This window comes from Anomaloglossus baeobatrachus, chromosome 9, assembly GCF_048569485.1.
Source record: "Anomaloglossus baeobatrachus isolate aAnoBae1 chromosome 9, aAnoBae1.hap1, whole genome shotgun sequence".
NCBI classification, from domain to species: domain Eukaryota; kingdom Metazoa; phylum Chordata; class Amphibia; order Anura; family Aromobatidae; genus Anomaloglossus; species Anomaloglossus baeobatrachus.
Window position 1 is genome coordinate 226,438,944 of NC_134361.1, and position 14,953 is coordinate 226,453,896.

General features: G+C 42.0%; 2 protein-coding genes across 3 annotated transcripts in view; one reads left to right on the forward strand and one right to left on the reverse strand.

Annotated features, from left to right (window-relative positions):
• Positions 1 to 12,082, forward strand: part of SLC2A6 (solute carrier family 2 member 6) — a 191,242-nt gene extending 179,160 nt beyond the window's left edge. For both annotated transcript variants that reach the window (XM_075324670.1, XM_075324669.1), the window contains exons 9-10: positions 9,320 to 9,465; positions 10,522 to 12,082. In XM_075324670.1, coding sequence (XP_075180785.1) covers positions 9,320 to 9,465; positions 10,522 to 10,677 — 302 coding nt within the window. In that variant the 3' untranslated portion in view covers positions 10,678 to 12,082. The remainder of the gene's footprint in view (positions 1 to 9,319; positions 9,466 to 10,521) is intronic.
• Positions 1 to 14,953, reverse strand: part of LOC142251664 (uncharacterized) — a 134,058-nt gene that overhangs the window by 114,983 nt on the left and 4,122 nt on the right. The gene's annotated exons all lie outside the window — the stretch shown is intronic.

A 14,953-nucleotide genomic window follows, 5' to 3' on the forward strand; every position in this document is an offset into this window, starting at 1 on the left:
CTTCATCGACTAGTAGTAAGAGTCCTTCATCGACTAGTAGTAAGAGTCCTTCATCGATTAGTAGTAAGAGTCCTTCATCGACTAGTAGTAAGAGTCCTTCATCGACTAGTAGTAAGAGTCCTTCATCGATTAGTAGTAAGAGTCCTTCATCGACTAGTAGTAAGAGTCCTTCATCGACTAGTAGTAAGAGCCCTTCATCGATTAGTAGTAAGAGTCCTTCATCGACTAGTAGTAATAGTCCTTCATCGATTAGTAGTAAGAGTCCTTCATCGACTAGTAGTAAGAGCCCTTCATCGATTAGTAGTAAGAGCCCTTCATCGACTAGTAGTAAAAGTCTTTCATCTCATCGACTAGTAGTGAGTCCTTCATTGACTAGTAGTAAGAGTCCTTCATCGACTAGTAGTAAGAGTCCTTCATCGATTAGTAGTAAGAGTCCTTCATCGATTAGTAGTAAGAGTCCTTCATCGATTAGTAGTAAGAGCCCTTCATCGACTAGTAGTAAAAGTCTTTCATCTCATCGACTAGTAGTGAGTCCTTCATTGACTAGTAGTAAGAGTCCTTCATCGACTAGTAGTAAGAGTCCTTCATCGATTAGTAGTAAGAGCCCTTCATCGACTAGTAGTAAGAGCCCTTCATCGACTAGTAGTATGTCCTTCATCGACTAGTAGTAAGAGTCCTTCATCGACTAGTAGTAAGAGTCCTTCATCGACTAGTAGTAAGAGTCCTTCATCGATTAGTAGTAAGAGTCCTTCATCGACTAGTAGTAAGAGTCCTTCATCGACTAGTAGTAAGAGTCCTTCATCGATTAGTAGTAAGAGTCCTTCATCGACTAGTAGTAAGAGTCCTTCATCGACTAGTAGTAAGAGCCCTTCATCGATTAGTAGTAAGAGTCCTTCATCGACTAGTAGTAATAGTCCTTCATCGATTAGTAGTAAGAGTCCTTCATCGACTAGTAGTAAGAGCCCTTCATCGATTAGTAGTAAGAGTCCTTCATCGACTAGTAGTAAGAGTCCTTCATCGATTAGTAGTAAGAGTCCTTCATCGATTAGTAGTAAGAGTCCTTCATCGATTAGTAGTAAGAGCCCTTCATCGACTAGTAGTAAGAGCCCTTCATCGATTAGTAGTAAGAGTCCTTCATCGACTAGTAGTAAGAGCCCTTCATCGACTAGTAGTAAAAGTCTTTCATCTCATCGACTAGTAGTGAGTCCTTCATTGACTAGTAGTAAGAGCCCTTCATCGACTAGTAGTAAGAGTCCTTCATCGACTAGTAGTAAGAGCCCTTCATCGACTAGTAGTAAAAGTCTTTCATCTCATCGACTAGTAGTGAGTCCTTCATTGACTAGTAGTAAGAGTCCTTCATCGACTAGTAGTAAGAGTCCTTCATCGATTAGTAGTAAGAGCCCTTCATCGACTAGTAGTAAGAGCCCTTCATCGACTAGTAGTATGTCCTTCATCGACTAGTAGTAAGAGTCCTTCATCGACTAGTAGTAAGAGTCCTTCATCGACTAGTAGTAAGAGTCCTTCATCGATTAGTAGTAAGAGTCCTTCATCGACTAGTAGTAAGAGTCCTTCATCGACTAGTAGTAAGAGTCCTTCATCGATTAGTAGTAAGAGTCCTTCATCGACTAGTAGTAAGAGTCCTTCATCGACTAGTAGTAAGAGCCCTTCATCGATTAGTAGTAAGAGTCCTTCATCGACTAGTAGTAATAGTCCTTCATCGATTAGTAGTAAGAGTCCTTCATCGACTAGTAGTAAGAGCCCTTCATCGATTAGTAGTAAGAGTCCTTCATCGACTAGTAGTAAGAGTCCTTCATCGATTAGTAGTAAGAGTCCTTCATCGATTAGTAGTAAGAGTCCTTCATCGATTAGTAGTAAGAGCCCTTCATCGACTAGTAGTAAGAGCCCTTCATCGACTAGTAGTAAGAGTCCTTCATCGACTAATAGTAAGAGCCCTTCATCGACTAGTAGTAAAAGTCCTTCATTGACTAGTAGTAAGACTCCTTCATTGACTAGTAGTAAGAGTCCTTCATCGACTAGTAGTAAGAGTCCTTCATCGACTAGTAGTAAGAGTCCTTCATCGATTAGTAGTAAGAGCCCTTCATCGATTAGTAGTAAGAGTCCTTCATCGACTAGTAGTAAGAGTCCTTCATCGACTAGTAGTAAGAGTCATTCATCGACTAGTAGGAAAAGTCCTTCATTGACTAGTAGTAAGAGTCCTTCATCGACTAGTAGTAAAAGTCCTTCATTGACTAGTAGTAAGAGTCCTTCATCGACTAGTAGTAAGAGTCCTTCATTGACTAGTAGTAAAAGTCCTTCATTGACTAGTAGTAAGAGTCCTTCATCGACTAGTAGTAAAAGTCCTTCATTGACTAGTAGTAAAAGTCCTTCATTGACTAGTAGTAAGAGTCCTTCATTGACTAGTAGTAAAAGTCCTTCATTGACTAGTAGTAAAAGTCCTTCATTGACTAGTAGTAAGAGTCCTTCATCGATTAGTAGTAAAAGTCCTTCATTGACTAGTAGTAAGAGTCCTTCATCGATTAGTAGTAAGAGCCCTTCATCGATTAGTAGTAAGAGTCCTTCATCGAGTAGTAGTAAGAGTCCTTCATCGACTAGTAGTAAGAGTCCTTCATCGACTAGTAGGAAAAGTCCTTCATTGACTAGTAGTAAGAGTCCTTCATCGACTAGTAGTAAAAGTCCTTCATTGACTAGTAGTAAGAGTCCTTCATCGACTAGTAGTAAGAGTCCTTCATTGACTAGTAGTAAAAGTCCTTCATTGACTAGTAGTAAGAGTCCTTCATCGACTAGTAGTAAAAGTCCTTCATTGACTAGTAGTAAAAGTCCTTCATTGACTAGTAGTAAGAGTCCTTCATTGACTAGTAGTAAAAGTCCTTCATTGACTAGTAGTAAAAGTCCTTCATTGACTAGTAGTAAGAGTCCTTCATCGACTAGTAGTAAAAGTCCTTCATTGACTAGTAGTAAGAGTCCTTCATCGACTAGTAGTAAGAGTCCTTCATTGACTAGTAGTAAAAGTCCTTCATTGACTAGTAGTAAGAGTCCTTCATTGACTAGTAGTAAGAGTCCTTCATTGACTAGTAGTAAAAGTCCTTCATTGACTAGTAGTAAAAGTCCTTCATTGACTAGTAGTAAGAGCCCTTCATCGACTAGTAGTAAGAGCCCTTCATCGATTAGTAGTAAGAGCCCTTCATCGACTAGTAGTAAGAGTCCTTCATCGATTAGTAGTAAGAGTCATTCATCGATTAGTAGTAAGAGTCCTTCATCGACTAGTAGTAAGAGCCCTTCATCAACTAGTAGTAAGAGCCCTTCATCGACTAGTAGTAAGAGTCCTTCATCGATTAGTAGTAAGAGCCCTTCATCGACTAGTAGTAAGAGTCCTTCATCGACTAGTAGTAAGAGCCCTTCATTGACTAGTAGTAAGAGCCCTTCATCGACTAGTAGTAAAAGTCTTTCATCTCATCGACTAGTAGTGAGTCCTTCATCGACTAGTAGTAAGAGTCCTTCATCGACTAGTAGTAAGAGTCCTTCATCGATTAGTAGTAAGAGCCCTTCATCGACTAGTAGTAAGAGTCCTTCATCGACTAGTAGTAAGAGCCCTTCATCGACTAGTAGTAAAAGTCTTTCATCTCATCGACTAGTAGTGAGTCCTTCATTGACTAGTAGTAAGAGTCCTTCATCGACTAGTAGTAAGAGTCCTTCATCGATTAGTAGTAAGAGCCCTTCATCGACTAGTAGTAAGAGCCCTTCATCGACTAGTAGTATGTCCTTCATCGACTAGTAGTAAGAGTCCTTCATCGACTAGTAGTAAGAGTCCTTCATCGACTAGTAGTAAGAGTCCTTCATCGATTAGTAGTAAGAGTCCTTCATCGACTAGTAGTAAGAGTCCTTCATCGACTAGTAGTAAGAGTCCTTCATCGATTAGTAGTAAGAGTCCTTCATCGACTAGTAGTAAGAGTCCTTCATCGACTAGTAGTAAGAGCCCTTCATCGATTAGTAGTAAGAGTCCTTCATCGACTAGTAGTAATAGTCCTTCATCGATTAGTAGTAAGAGTCCTTCATCGACTAGTAGTAAGAGCCCTTCATCGATTAGTAGTAAGAGCCCTTCATCGACTAGTAGTAAGAGCCCTTCATCGACTAGTAGTAAGAGTCCTTCATCGACTAATAGTAAGAGCCCTTCATCGACTAGTAGTAAAAGTCCTTCATCGACTAGTAGTAAGACTCCTTCATTGACTAGTAGTAAGAGTCCTTCATCGACTAGTAGTAAGAGTCCTTCATCGACTAGTAGTAAGAGTCCTTCATCGATTAGTAGTAAGAGCCCTTCATCGATTAGTAGTAAGAGTCCTTCATCGACTAGTAGTAAAAGTCCTTCTTTGACTAGTAGTAAGAGTCCTTCATCGACTAGTAGTAAGAGTCCTTCATTGACTAGTAGTAAAAGTCCTTCATTGACTAGTAGTAAGAGTCCTTCATCGACTAGTAGTAAAAGTCCTTCATTGACTAGTAGTAAAAGTCCTTCATTGACTAGTAGTAAGAGTCCTTCATTGACTAGTAGTAAAAGTCCTTCATTGACTAGTAGTAAAAGTCCTTCATTGACTAGTAGTAAGAGTCCTTCATCGATTAGTAGTAAAAGTCCTTCATTGACTAGTAGTAAGAGTCCTTCATCGACTAGTAGTAAGAGTCCTTCATCGATTAGTAGTAAGAGCCCTTCATCGATTAGTAGTAAGAGTCCTTCATCGACTATTAGTAAGAGTCCTTCATCGACTAGTAGGAAAAGTCCTTCATTGACTAGTAGTAAGAGTCCTTCATCGACTAGTAGTAAAAGTCCTTCATTGACTAGTAGTAAGAGTCCTTCATCGACTAGTAGTAAGAGTCCTTCATTGACTAGTAGTAAAAGTCCTTCATTGACTAGTAGTAAGAGTCCTTCATCGACTAGTAGTAAAAGTCCTTCATTGACTAGTAGTAAAAGTCCTTCATTGACTAGTAGTAAGAGTCCTTCATTGACTAGTAGTAAAAGTCCTTCATTGACTAGTAGTAAAAGTCCTTCATTGACTAGTAGTAAGAGTCCTTCATCGACTAGTAGTAAAAGTCCTTCATTGACTAGTAGTAAGAGTCCTTCATCGACTAGTAGTAAGAGTCCTTCATTGAAAGTCCTTCATTGACTAGTAGTAAGAGTCCTTCATCGACTAGTAGTAAGAGTCCTTCATTGACTAGTAGTAAAAGTCCTTCATTGACTAGTAGTAAAAGTCCTTCATTGACTAGTAGTAAGAGCCCTTCATCGACTAGTAGTAAGAGCCCTTCATCGATTAGTAGTAAGAGCCCTTCATCGTCTAGTAGTAAGAGTCCTTCATCGATTAGTAGTAAGAGTCATTCATCGATTAGTAGTAAGAGTCCTTCATCGACTAGTAGTAAGAGCCCTTCATCGACTAGTAGTAAGAGCCCTTCATCGACTAGTAGTAAGAGTCCTTCATCGATTAGTAGTAAGAGCCCTTCATCGACTAGTAGTAAGAGTCCTTCATCGACTAGTAGTAAGAGCCCTTCATTGACTAGTAGTAAGAGCCCTTCATTGACTAGTAGTAAAAGTCTTTCATCTCATCGACTAGTAGTGAGTCCTTCATCGACTAGTAGTAAGAGTCCTTCATCGACTAGTAGTAAGAGTCCTTCATCGATTAGTAGTAAGAGCCCTTCATCGACTAGTAGTAAGAGTCCTTCATCGACTAGTAGTAAGAGCCCTTCATCGACTAGTAGTAAAAGTCTTTCATCTCATCGACTAGTAGTGAGTCCTTCATTGACTAGTAGTAAGAGTCCTTCATCGACTAGTAGTAAGAGTCCTTCATCGATTAGTAGTAAGAGCCCTTCATCGACTAGTAGTAAGAGCCCTTCATCGACTAGTAGTATGTCCTTCATCGACTAGTAGTAAGAGTCCTTCATCGACTAGTAGTAAGAGTCCTTCATCGACTAGTAGTAAGAGTCCTTCATCGATTAGTAGTAAGAGTCCTTCATCGACTAGTAGTAAGAGTCCTTCATCGACTAGTAGTAAGAGTCCTTCATCGACTAGTAGTAAGAGCCCTTCATCGATTAGTAGTAAGAGTCCTTCATCGACTAGTAGTAAAAGTCCTTCATTGACTAGTAGTAAGAGTCCTTCATCGACTAGTAGTAAAAGTCCTTCATTGACTAGTAGTAAAAGTCCTTCATTGACTAGTAGTAAGAGTCCTTCATTGACTAGTAGTAAAAGTCCTTCATCGACTAGTAGTAAAAGTCCTTCATTGACTAGTAGTAAGAGTCCTTCATCGACTAGTAGTAAGAGTCCTTCATTGAAAGTCCTTCATTGACTAGTAGTAAGAGTCCTTCATCGACTAGTAGTAAGAGTCCTTCATTGACTAGTAGTAAAAGTCCTTCATTGACTAGTAGTAAAAGTCCTTCATTGACTAGTAGTAAGAGCCCTTCATCGACTAGTAGTAAGAGCCCTTCATCGATTAGTAGTAAGAGCCCTTCATCGTCTAGTAGTAAGAGTCCTTCATCGATTAGTAGTAAGAGTCATTCATCGATTAGTAGTAAGAGTCCTTCATCGACTAGTAGTAAGAGCCCTTCATCGACTAGTAGTAAGAGCCCTTCATCGACTAGTAGTAAGAGTCCTTCATCGATTAGTAGTAAGAGCCCTTCATCGACTAGTAGTAAGAGTCCTTCATCGACTAGTAGTAAGAGCCCTTCATTGACTAGTAGTAAGAGCCCTTCATTGACTAGTAGTAAAAGTCTTTCATCTCATCGACTAGTAGTGAGTCCTTCATCGACTAGTAGTAAGAGTCCTTCATCGACTAGTAGTAAGAGTCCTTCATCGATTAGTAGTAAGAGCCCTTCATCGACTAGTAGTAAGAGTCCTTCATCGACTAGTAGTAAGAGCCCTTCATCGACTAGTAGTAAAAGTCTTTCATCTCATCGACTAGTAGTGAGTCCTTCATTGACTAGTAGTAAGAGTCCTTCATCGACTAGTAGTAAGAGTCCTTCATCGATTAGTAGTAAGAGCCCTTCATCGACTAGTAGTAAGAGCCCTTCATCGACTAGTAGTATGTCCTTCATCGACTAGTAGTAAGAGTCCTTCATCGACTAGTAGTAAGAGTCCTTCATCGACTAGTAGTAAGAGTCCTTCATCGATTAGTAGTAAGAGTCCTTCATCGACTAGTAGTAAGAGTCCTTCATCGACTAGTAGTAAGAGTCCTTCATCGACTAGTAGTAAGAGCCCTTCATCGATTAGTAGTAAGAGTCCTTCATCGACTAGTAGTAATAGTCCTTCATCGATTAGTAGTAAGAGTCCTTCATCGACTAGTAGTAAGAGCCCTTCATCGATTAGTAGTAAGAGTCCTTCATCGACTAGTAGTAAGAGTCCTTCATCGATTAGTAGTAAGAGTCCTTCATCGATTAGTAGTAAGGGTCCTTCATCGATTAGTAGTAAGAGCCCTTCATCGACTAGTAGTAAGAGCCCTTCATCGACTAGTAGTAAGAGTCCTTCATCGACTAATAGTAAGAGCCCTTCATCGACTAGTAGTAAAAGTCCTTCATTGACTAGTAGTAAGAGCCCTTCATCGACTAGTAGTAAAAGTCCTTCATTGACTAGTAGTAAGAGTCCTTCATCGACTAGTAGTAAGAGCCCTTCATCGACTAGTAGTAAGAGCCCTTCATCGACTAGTAGTAAAAGTCTTTCATCTCATCGACTAGTAGTGAGTCCTTCATTGACTAGTAGTAAGAGTCCTTCATCGACTAGTAGTAAGAGTCCTTCATCGATTAGTAGTAAGAGCCCTTCATCGACTAGTAGTAAGAGCCCTTCATCGACTAGTAGTAAAAGTCTTTCATCTCATCGACTAGTAGTGAGTCCTTCATTGACTAGTAGTAAGAGTCCTTCATCGATTAGTAGTAAGAGCCCTTCATCGACTAATAGTAAGAGCCCTTCATCAACTAGTAGTAAGAGCCCTTCATCGACTAGTAGTAAAAGTCTTTCATCTCATCGACTAGTAGTGAGTCCTTCATTGACTAGTAGTAAGAGTCCTTCATCGACTAGTAGTAAGAGTCCTTCATCGATTAGTAGTAAGAGTCCTTCATCGACTAGTAGTAAGAGCCCTTCATCGACTAGTAGTAAAAGTCTTTCATCTCATCGACTAGTAGTGAGTCCTTCATTGACTAGTAGTAAGAGTCCTTCATCGACTAGTAGTAAGAGTCCTTCATCGATTAGTAGTAAGAGCCCTTCATCGACTAGTAGTAAGAGCCCTTCATCGACTAGTAGTATGTCCTTCATCGACTAGTAGTAAGAGTCCTTCATCGACTAGTAGTAAGAGTCCTTCATCGATTAGTAGTAAGAGTCCTTCATCGACTAGTAGTAAGAGTCCTTCATCGACTAGTAGTAAGAGTCCTTCATCGATTAGTAGTAAGAGTCCTTCATCGACTAGTAGTAAGAGTCCTTCATCGACTAGTAGTAAGAGCCCTTCATCGATTAGTAGTAAGAGTCCTTCATCGACTAGTAGTAATAGTCCTTCATCGATTAGTAGTAAGAGTCCTTCATCGACTAGTAGTAAGAGCCCTTCATCGATTAGTAGTAAGAGTCCTTCATCGACTAGTAGTAAGAGTCCTTCATCGATTAGTAGTAAGAGTCCTTCATCGATTAGTAGTAAGAGTCCTTCATCGATTAGTAGTAAGAGCCCTTCATCGACTAGTAGTAAGAGCCCTTCATCGACTAGTAGTAAGAGTACTTCATCGACTAATAGTAAGAGCCCTTCATCGACTAGTAGTAAAAGTCCTTCATTGACTAGTAGTAAGAGCCCTTCATCGACTAGTAGTAAAAGTCCTTCATTGACTAGTAGTAAGAGTCCTTCATCGATTAGTAGTAAGAGCCCTTCATCGACTAATAGTAAGAGCCCTTCATCAACTAGTAGTAAGAGCCCTTCATCGACTAGTAGTAAGAGCCCTTCATCGACTAGTAGTAAGAGCCCGTCATCGTAATCTGTAGGGAAATCTTGCAGCGCCTCTGCAGGGGACATGAAGTATTACACACTATCTATTTTTTGTGCTTGCCTATGAGATGCTGGACAGGATACGTTCTCCATAGAGAGACGCTGTTTTTTAACCACTCTCCTCTTTGGCCATGAGATGAAAATTTTGAACAAAGGAGCCCCCTTTTTATTAAATCTGAATTTCCAAATGGGGTTTATGAAAATGGGTTTTCTAAACTGTACAACCTCGTTAAGTGCACTCCCTATGGGGAGTTGATCAATAATAATTCTTAGTACCCGTTTCCTTGTTCTAACACCATCTCCCTCTTCAGGTTATGCTTTTGGCTGGGGACCTATCACTTGGCTTCTCATGTCTGAGATCCTACCACTGAAAGCCCGAGGAACGGCGTCAGGACTCTGTGTGATGGTCAGCTGGATCACCGGCTTTGTACTCACAGAAGCTTTTCTGCCTGTTGTAGTGAGTACCAGGGAAGGAACGTGTGTCGTGCCATGGGTTCTACACTAGATAGTTTCATAGTACAGACATGTTGGGTTGGGTTGAAGTCTACTCTATCAACATTTGCCCTGCCATGGGTTCTACCCATATAATACACAGCACAGTCCTGTTGGGTTGGTGGTTGGGTTTAAATCTACTCTATGAGCATTTGCCCTGCCATGGGTTCTACACATATTGTTACACAACACAGTCCTGTTGTGTTGGTGGTTGGGTTGAAGTCTACTCTAAGAGCATTTGCCATGCCATGGGTTCTACACATATTGTTACACAGCACAGTCCTGTTGGGTTGGTGGTTGGGTTGAAGTCTACTCTATGAGCATTTGCCATGCCATGGGTTCTACACATATTGTTACACAACACAGTCCTGTTGGGTTGGTGGTTGGGTTGAAGTCTACTCTATGAGCATTTGCCCTCCCATGGGTTCTACACATATTGTTACACAACACAGTCTTGTTGGGTTGGTGGTTACATTGAAGTCTACTCTATGAGCATTTGCCATGCCATGGGTTCTACACATATAGTTACACAACGCAGTCCTGTTGGGTTGGTGGTTGAGTTGAAGTCTACTCTATGAGCATATGTTCTTAGGTTTCAGGTGACTCTGTTAATCATGAGACCTTTGGGTTATTTGGAGAGGGCACCTTGGCTTCATTGGTTGTATCTGATCTATGGTCAGTAGCTGTTGGCTCTCCATGCTTTCTTGGCTCAACTGAGCATTGGGTAGAGACAGTCACCTTATCCTCTTCCAAGACAGAAAAGGATTTAGTGTTACAATTTAGCTTCTTTCCCCTGACATCTCCCATCTGGGGAAAATCGGGAGGCCTCTATACCCCTAATCGTCACAATTGGCTGACTTTTGTTTGAAGACCCTATCTCAAACACCGTCATCTGGGACAGATAATGCGATGGTGGTGTAGTGTCGATGTGGTCAAGTTTTTCTGACCTTAGGTCTCTTCATAAAATCTTATTATACTTGATGCCACGGTAAATTGACTGGAAATTGTCTTCTTTTCCCAGAACGCCTTTAATCTGGAGACTCCTTTCTTCTTCTTCACCATCATCTGTGTGTGCTGCATCATCTTCACTTACTTTTGTGTCCCAGAAACCAAGGGACGGACTTTGGAACAAATTGAATCCTACTTCCGAACAGGTCGACGTTCCTTCATCAAGTAGCCATCAGAGAGGCCGGTAGACCGCCATCCTGGTTTTATATAAAAGCAGAAGATAAAATGTAACAGTGGAGCATGGAGTGCTCCTTTATACGGGGCTGGATGCTTTTTACCCCCATCAATCTAATATTAATGGTCTATGCTTAGGGTAGTCCTTAAATTTTAAAGGACCAGGAGCGTCCGGTTATGCCAATGACGGGCAGAAAATCGCAAATACATGAGTACACTTTATGGCTTCCATGAAATCACGGCTTGCTCTGATCACGTGCTGCGGGCTGATGGCGAAACCACTGCTGACATATAAGGGACATTACAACATGTGAGGAGGCGTTCCTTACCAAGCCTGATGTGACAACAGGAAATTTAGTAACCAAATAAAAAAAAATCAAACCTGACTGCACCTCACTGACTGCAAACCACAAGATAACATCTACTATGGATATATTATGCTTCTTAAAGGGCAAGTACAGCTTACAAAATGGGGGAGAAAAAAAAAGAGTTGTGGCTGGCGCCCATGACAAAGTCAGGTCTCTATTCTACTTGGTCTGAGCATTAAAAAAAATAAAAAAATAAAAAATTGATAAGGGTGCCCATACTTTTGCCACGTCAAATTTAGTTTAAATGCAGATTGCACATTTTCTGTTAGTACAATAAACCTCATTTCAATCCAGAAACATTCCTCAGTCCATCAGTTATTAGATATATGAAACTGAAATAGCAAAAACCCAAATTGCTATAAAGAAAAAAGGCTAACGTTAATAGGGGTGCCCAAACTTTTTCATATGACTGTACTTATATTTGTTGTTCTTGTTTTTGCATTACATTATATGGTAAAAATAATGGTGTCATTTGAGAAGAGGAGGAAAAAATGAAAGTGCAAACAGAAAAAATTGCTGTGGGTGGAAGGTATTAACCTGCAATTCAAAATATGTTATACATGTGTAGTGGGTGGGCCTACCCCCTACAAGTTCCAGCATAGTTTAGCCGGCATTGTGATTCTTAAAAGTGTTGATTTTTATTATTGTAATGTGTTGTAGTGTTAGGGCACCCCCTAGTGGCCGGGTGGGACGGCTGTTGCCACCGGGGAAGGAGGAGCCGGCCGGATGTCTAGGGAAGGGCTGAGTGTGTGTGAGAACAGTCGGATCCGGGACAGCAGTGTGTGACCATCGGGGACTGTGTGTGAGCGGAACATCAGGGGACGCCGGAGTAACGGAGGAGTACGCAACCTCAAGGCCTGATTCCGCCGGTGTGGGTCCGGTGTGTGCTTGGCCTAGGAGTGGGAGCCCGGAGAAGAGGAGTATCCAGGGCATATCCCCACTAGAGGGCGCGTTTGGGCAGGTTGTCCCCAGCTCCACAGGAATTACCGTGCTGTCCGGATTGCATCTGTGAAAAATAAATGTTATCTTTTATTGGCATCAATTCTTGCCTGAAGACTCTTTGTGCATCTTTCAACGAAGAAACTGACACACATCCCCCTAACTTTGAAGGAGTGGTGAAGCCAGGGTTGTGCCTAGAAATCGCTGAGGTCACGACTACACAGCCAGAGGCCTCCCTGGCTCATCACTTCACATGTACTTCAATAACTGCAACTTATGGCATGTCGGTGACACAAGATTGTAAAGTATAGATCAATCATCACTATAGTGAAGAAGAATCTAGAATTACCAGTGTCCAAACACTTTACTGAGTGCACACATACTAAAAAATCATTGACTGTGTGATAAACAAAAGAGCCAGAGTGCATTCACAAACCATACACAGAGGAACCCAATGGCCCCAATACGGGGTGGGAAAGCTGACTCGCCCTTCTACCGAGTCTAGATTCCTCTCTTCGAGGGGTTGAATGAAAATAATTTTTGATTATCTGTAGTTTTCTATTTCTTTCCTATTTTTTAGCTTTCTCAAGCCTGCTTTACACCTTGCAATAAAGCATACGATATCGTATGCGATCGTAACCGCCCCCATTGTATGTGCGGCACGTTCAATTTGTTGAACGTGCCGCGCATACGAGTAACCCCCGTCACACGTACTTACCCGTCCATACGACCTCGCTGTGGGCGGCGAACGTCCACTTCCTGGAGTGGGAGGGACGTTCGGCGTTACATCGACGTCACGCAGCAGCCGGCCAATAGCAGAGGAGGGGCGGAGATAAGCGGGACGTAAACATCCCGCCCACCTCCTTCCTTCCGCATTGCCGGCGGGAGCCGCAGGATGTAGGTAAGATCTGTTCATCGTTCCCGGGGTGTCACACACTGCAATGTGCGCTACCCCGGGTGCGATGAACAACCTGACGTTCAATTTTTAGGAATTGAACGACGTGCGTGCGATGAACGTTTTACCGTTACATGCTACAATGTAACTTACCATGCCGGATGTGCGTCACTTACGACGTGACCCCGCCGACATATCGTAAGATATATTGTAGCGTGTAAAGCACCCTTTAGTCACATTGCTCTAAGAAAGAGGATCACTATGATGATTGCATAGCCCCCGATATAAAAGTTTGATATATTGCAATATGATATTTCCGTAACTTTTTTTTAAAAAAATAAAAAGTAATAAATAGATCTTGGTTTGTTAATATAGTAGTTATAGTAGCTTTTGTAATTCTTACTGGTGGTAAAGAGGAGACAAGAGGCATCTCCGTCTATAACTACACGTTATGGGGTGATATTTCCAGAGTACAATAAGAACCATGTGTTCCTCAATAACTAATGGTGACTGGATTTATGTGATCGTAGGATCACTGCCTCACGCCACCATCTATAAAGTCTGTACCTGGATCTATGTGAGCGTAGGGTCACTGCCCCATACCTCCATCCAGAAGGTCTGTACCTGACAGTATGGTCACCACACCATACCACCATTCGGAAAGTCTATACCTGCATGTACGTTAGAGCAGGTTCACCACCCAATATTACCATGCAGGAAGTCTGTACCTAGATCTATGTGAAAGTATTGTCACTGCTCCAGACCACCATCGAGAAGGTCTGTACCTGACAGTATGGTCACCACCCTATACCACCACTCAGATCTTTACCTGGATCTATGTGATTGTAGGGTCATTGCCCCATACCAACAGACAGAAGGTCAGTACCTGAATCAATGACAGTAGGGTCACTGCCCCATACCATCATCTAGAAAGTCTGTACCTGCATCTAGGTGAGAGTAGGATCACCACCCAATATTGCTATGCAGGAGGTCTGTACCTGGATCTATGTGAGCGTAGGGTCACTGCCGCATACCACCATCCAGAAGGTCTGTACCTGACAGTATGATCACCACCCCATACCACCATTTGGAAAGTCTGTACCTGCATCTACGTGAGAGTAGGATCACCACCCAATATTACCATGCAGGAGGTCTGTACCTAGATCTATGTGAAAGTATTGTCACTGCTCCAGACCACCATCGAGAAGGTCTGTACTTGACAGTATGGTCACCACCCTATACCACCACTCATATCTTTACCTGGATCTATGTGATTGTAGGGTCATCGCCCCATACCAACAGACAGAAGGTCAGTACCTGAATCAATGACAGTAGGGTCACTCATCTAGAAAGTCTGTACCTGCATCTAGGTGAGAGTAGGATCACCACCCAATATTGCTATGCAGGAAGTCTGTACCTAGATCTATGTGAAAGTAGGATCACTGCCCCATACCACCATTGAGAAGGTCTGTACCTGACAGTATGGTCACCACACCATACCACCATCCAGAAGATCTGTATCTGGATGTATGTGATCGTAGGGTCATCTCCCCATACCTCCAGCCAGAAGGTCAGTACCTGAATCTATGTGACAGTAGACTCATAACCTGATACTACCATGCAGGAGGTCCATACCTGGATCAATGTGACAGTACGGTCACTGCATCACCATCCAGAAGGTGTGTACCTGTCACCACTCTATACCACCATCCAGAAGGTCTGTCCCTGACATTAGGGTCACCACACTATACCACTATCAAGAAGGTCTGTATCTAGATTTAATTGATCGTAGGTTCACCGCCCCATACCACCAACCAGACAGTCAGTACCTGAATATATGTCACAGAAGGATCATAACTTGATACTACCATACAGGAGGTCTGTAACTGTATCTTTGTGACAGTAGGGTCACCACCCTATACCACCAGCTAGAGGTTCTGTACCTGGATCTATGTAACAGTACGGTTACTGCCTCATACCACTCCCCAAGAGGTTTGTACCTGGATACTTGTGACAGTAGGGTCACTTCCCCATACCACCATCGAGGAGGTCTGTACTTGCATCAATGT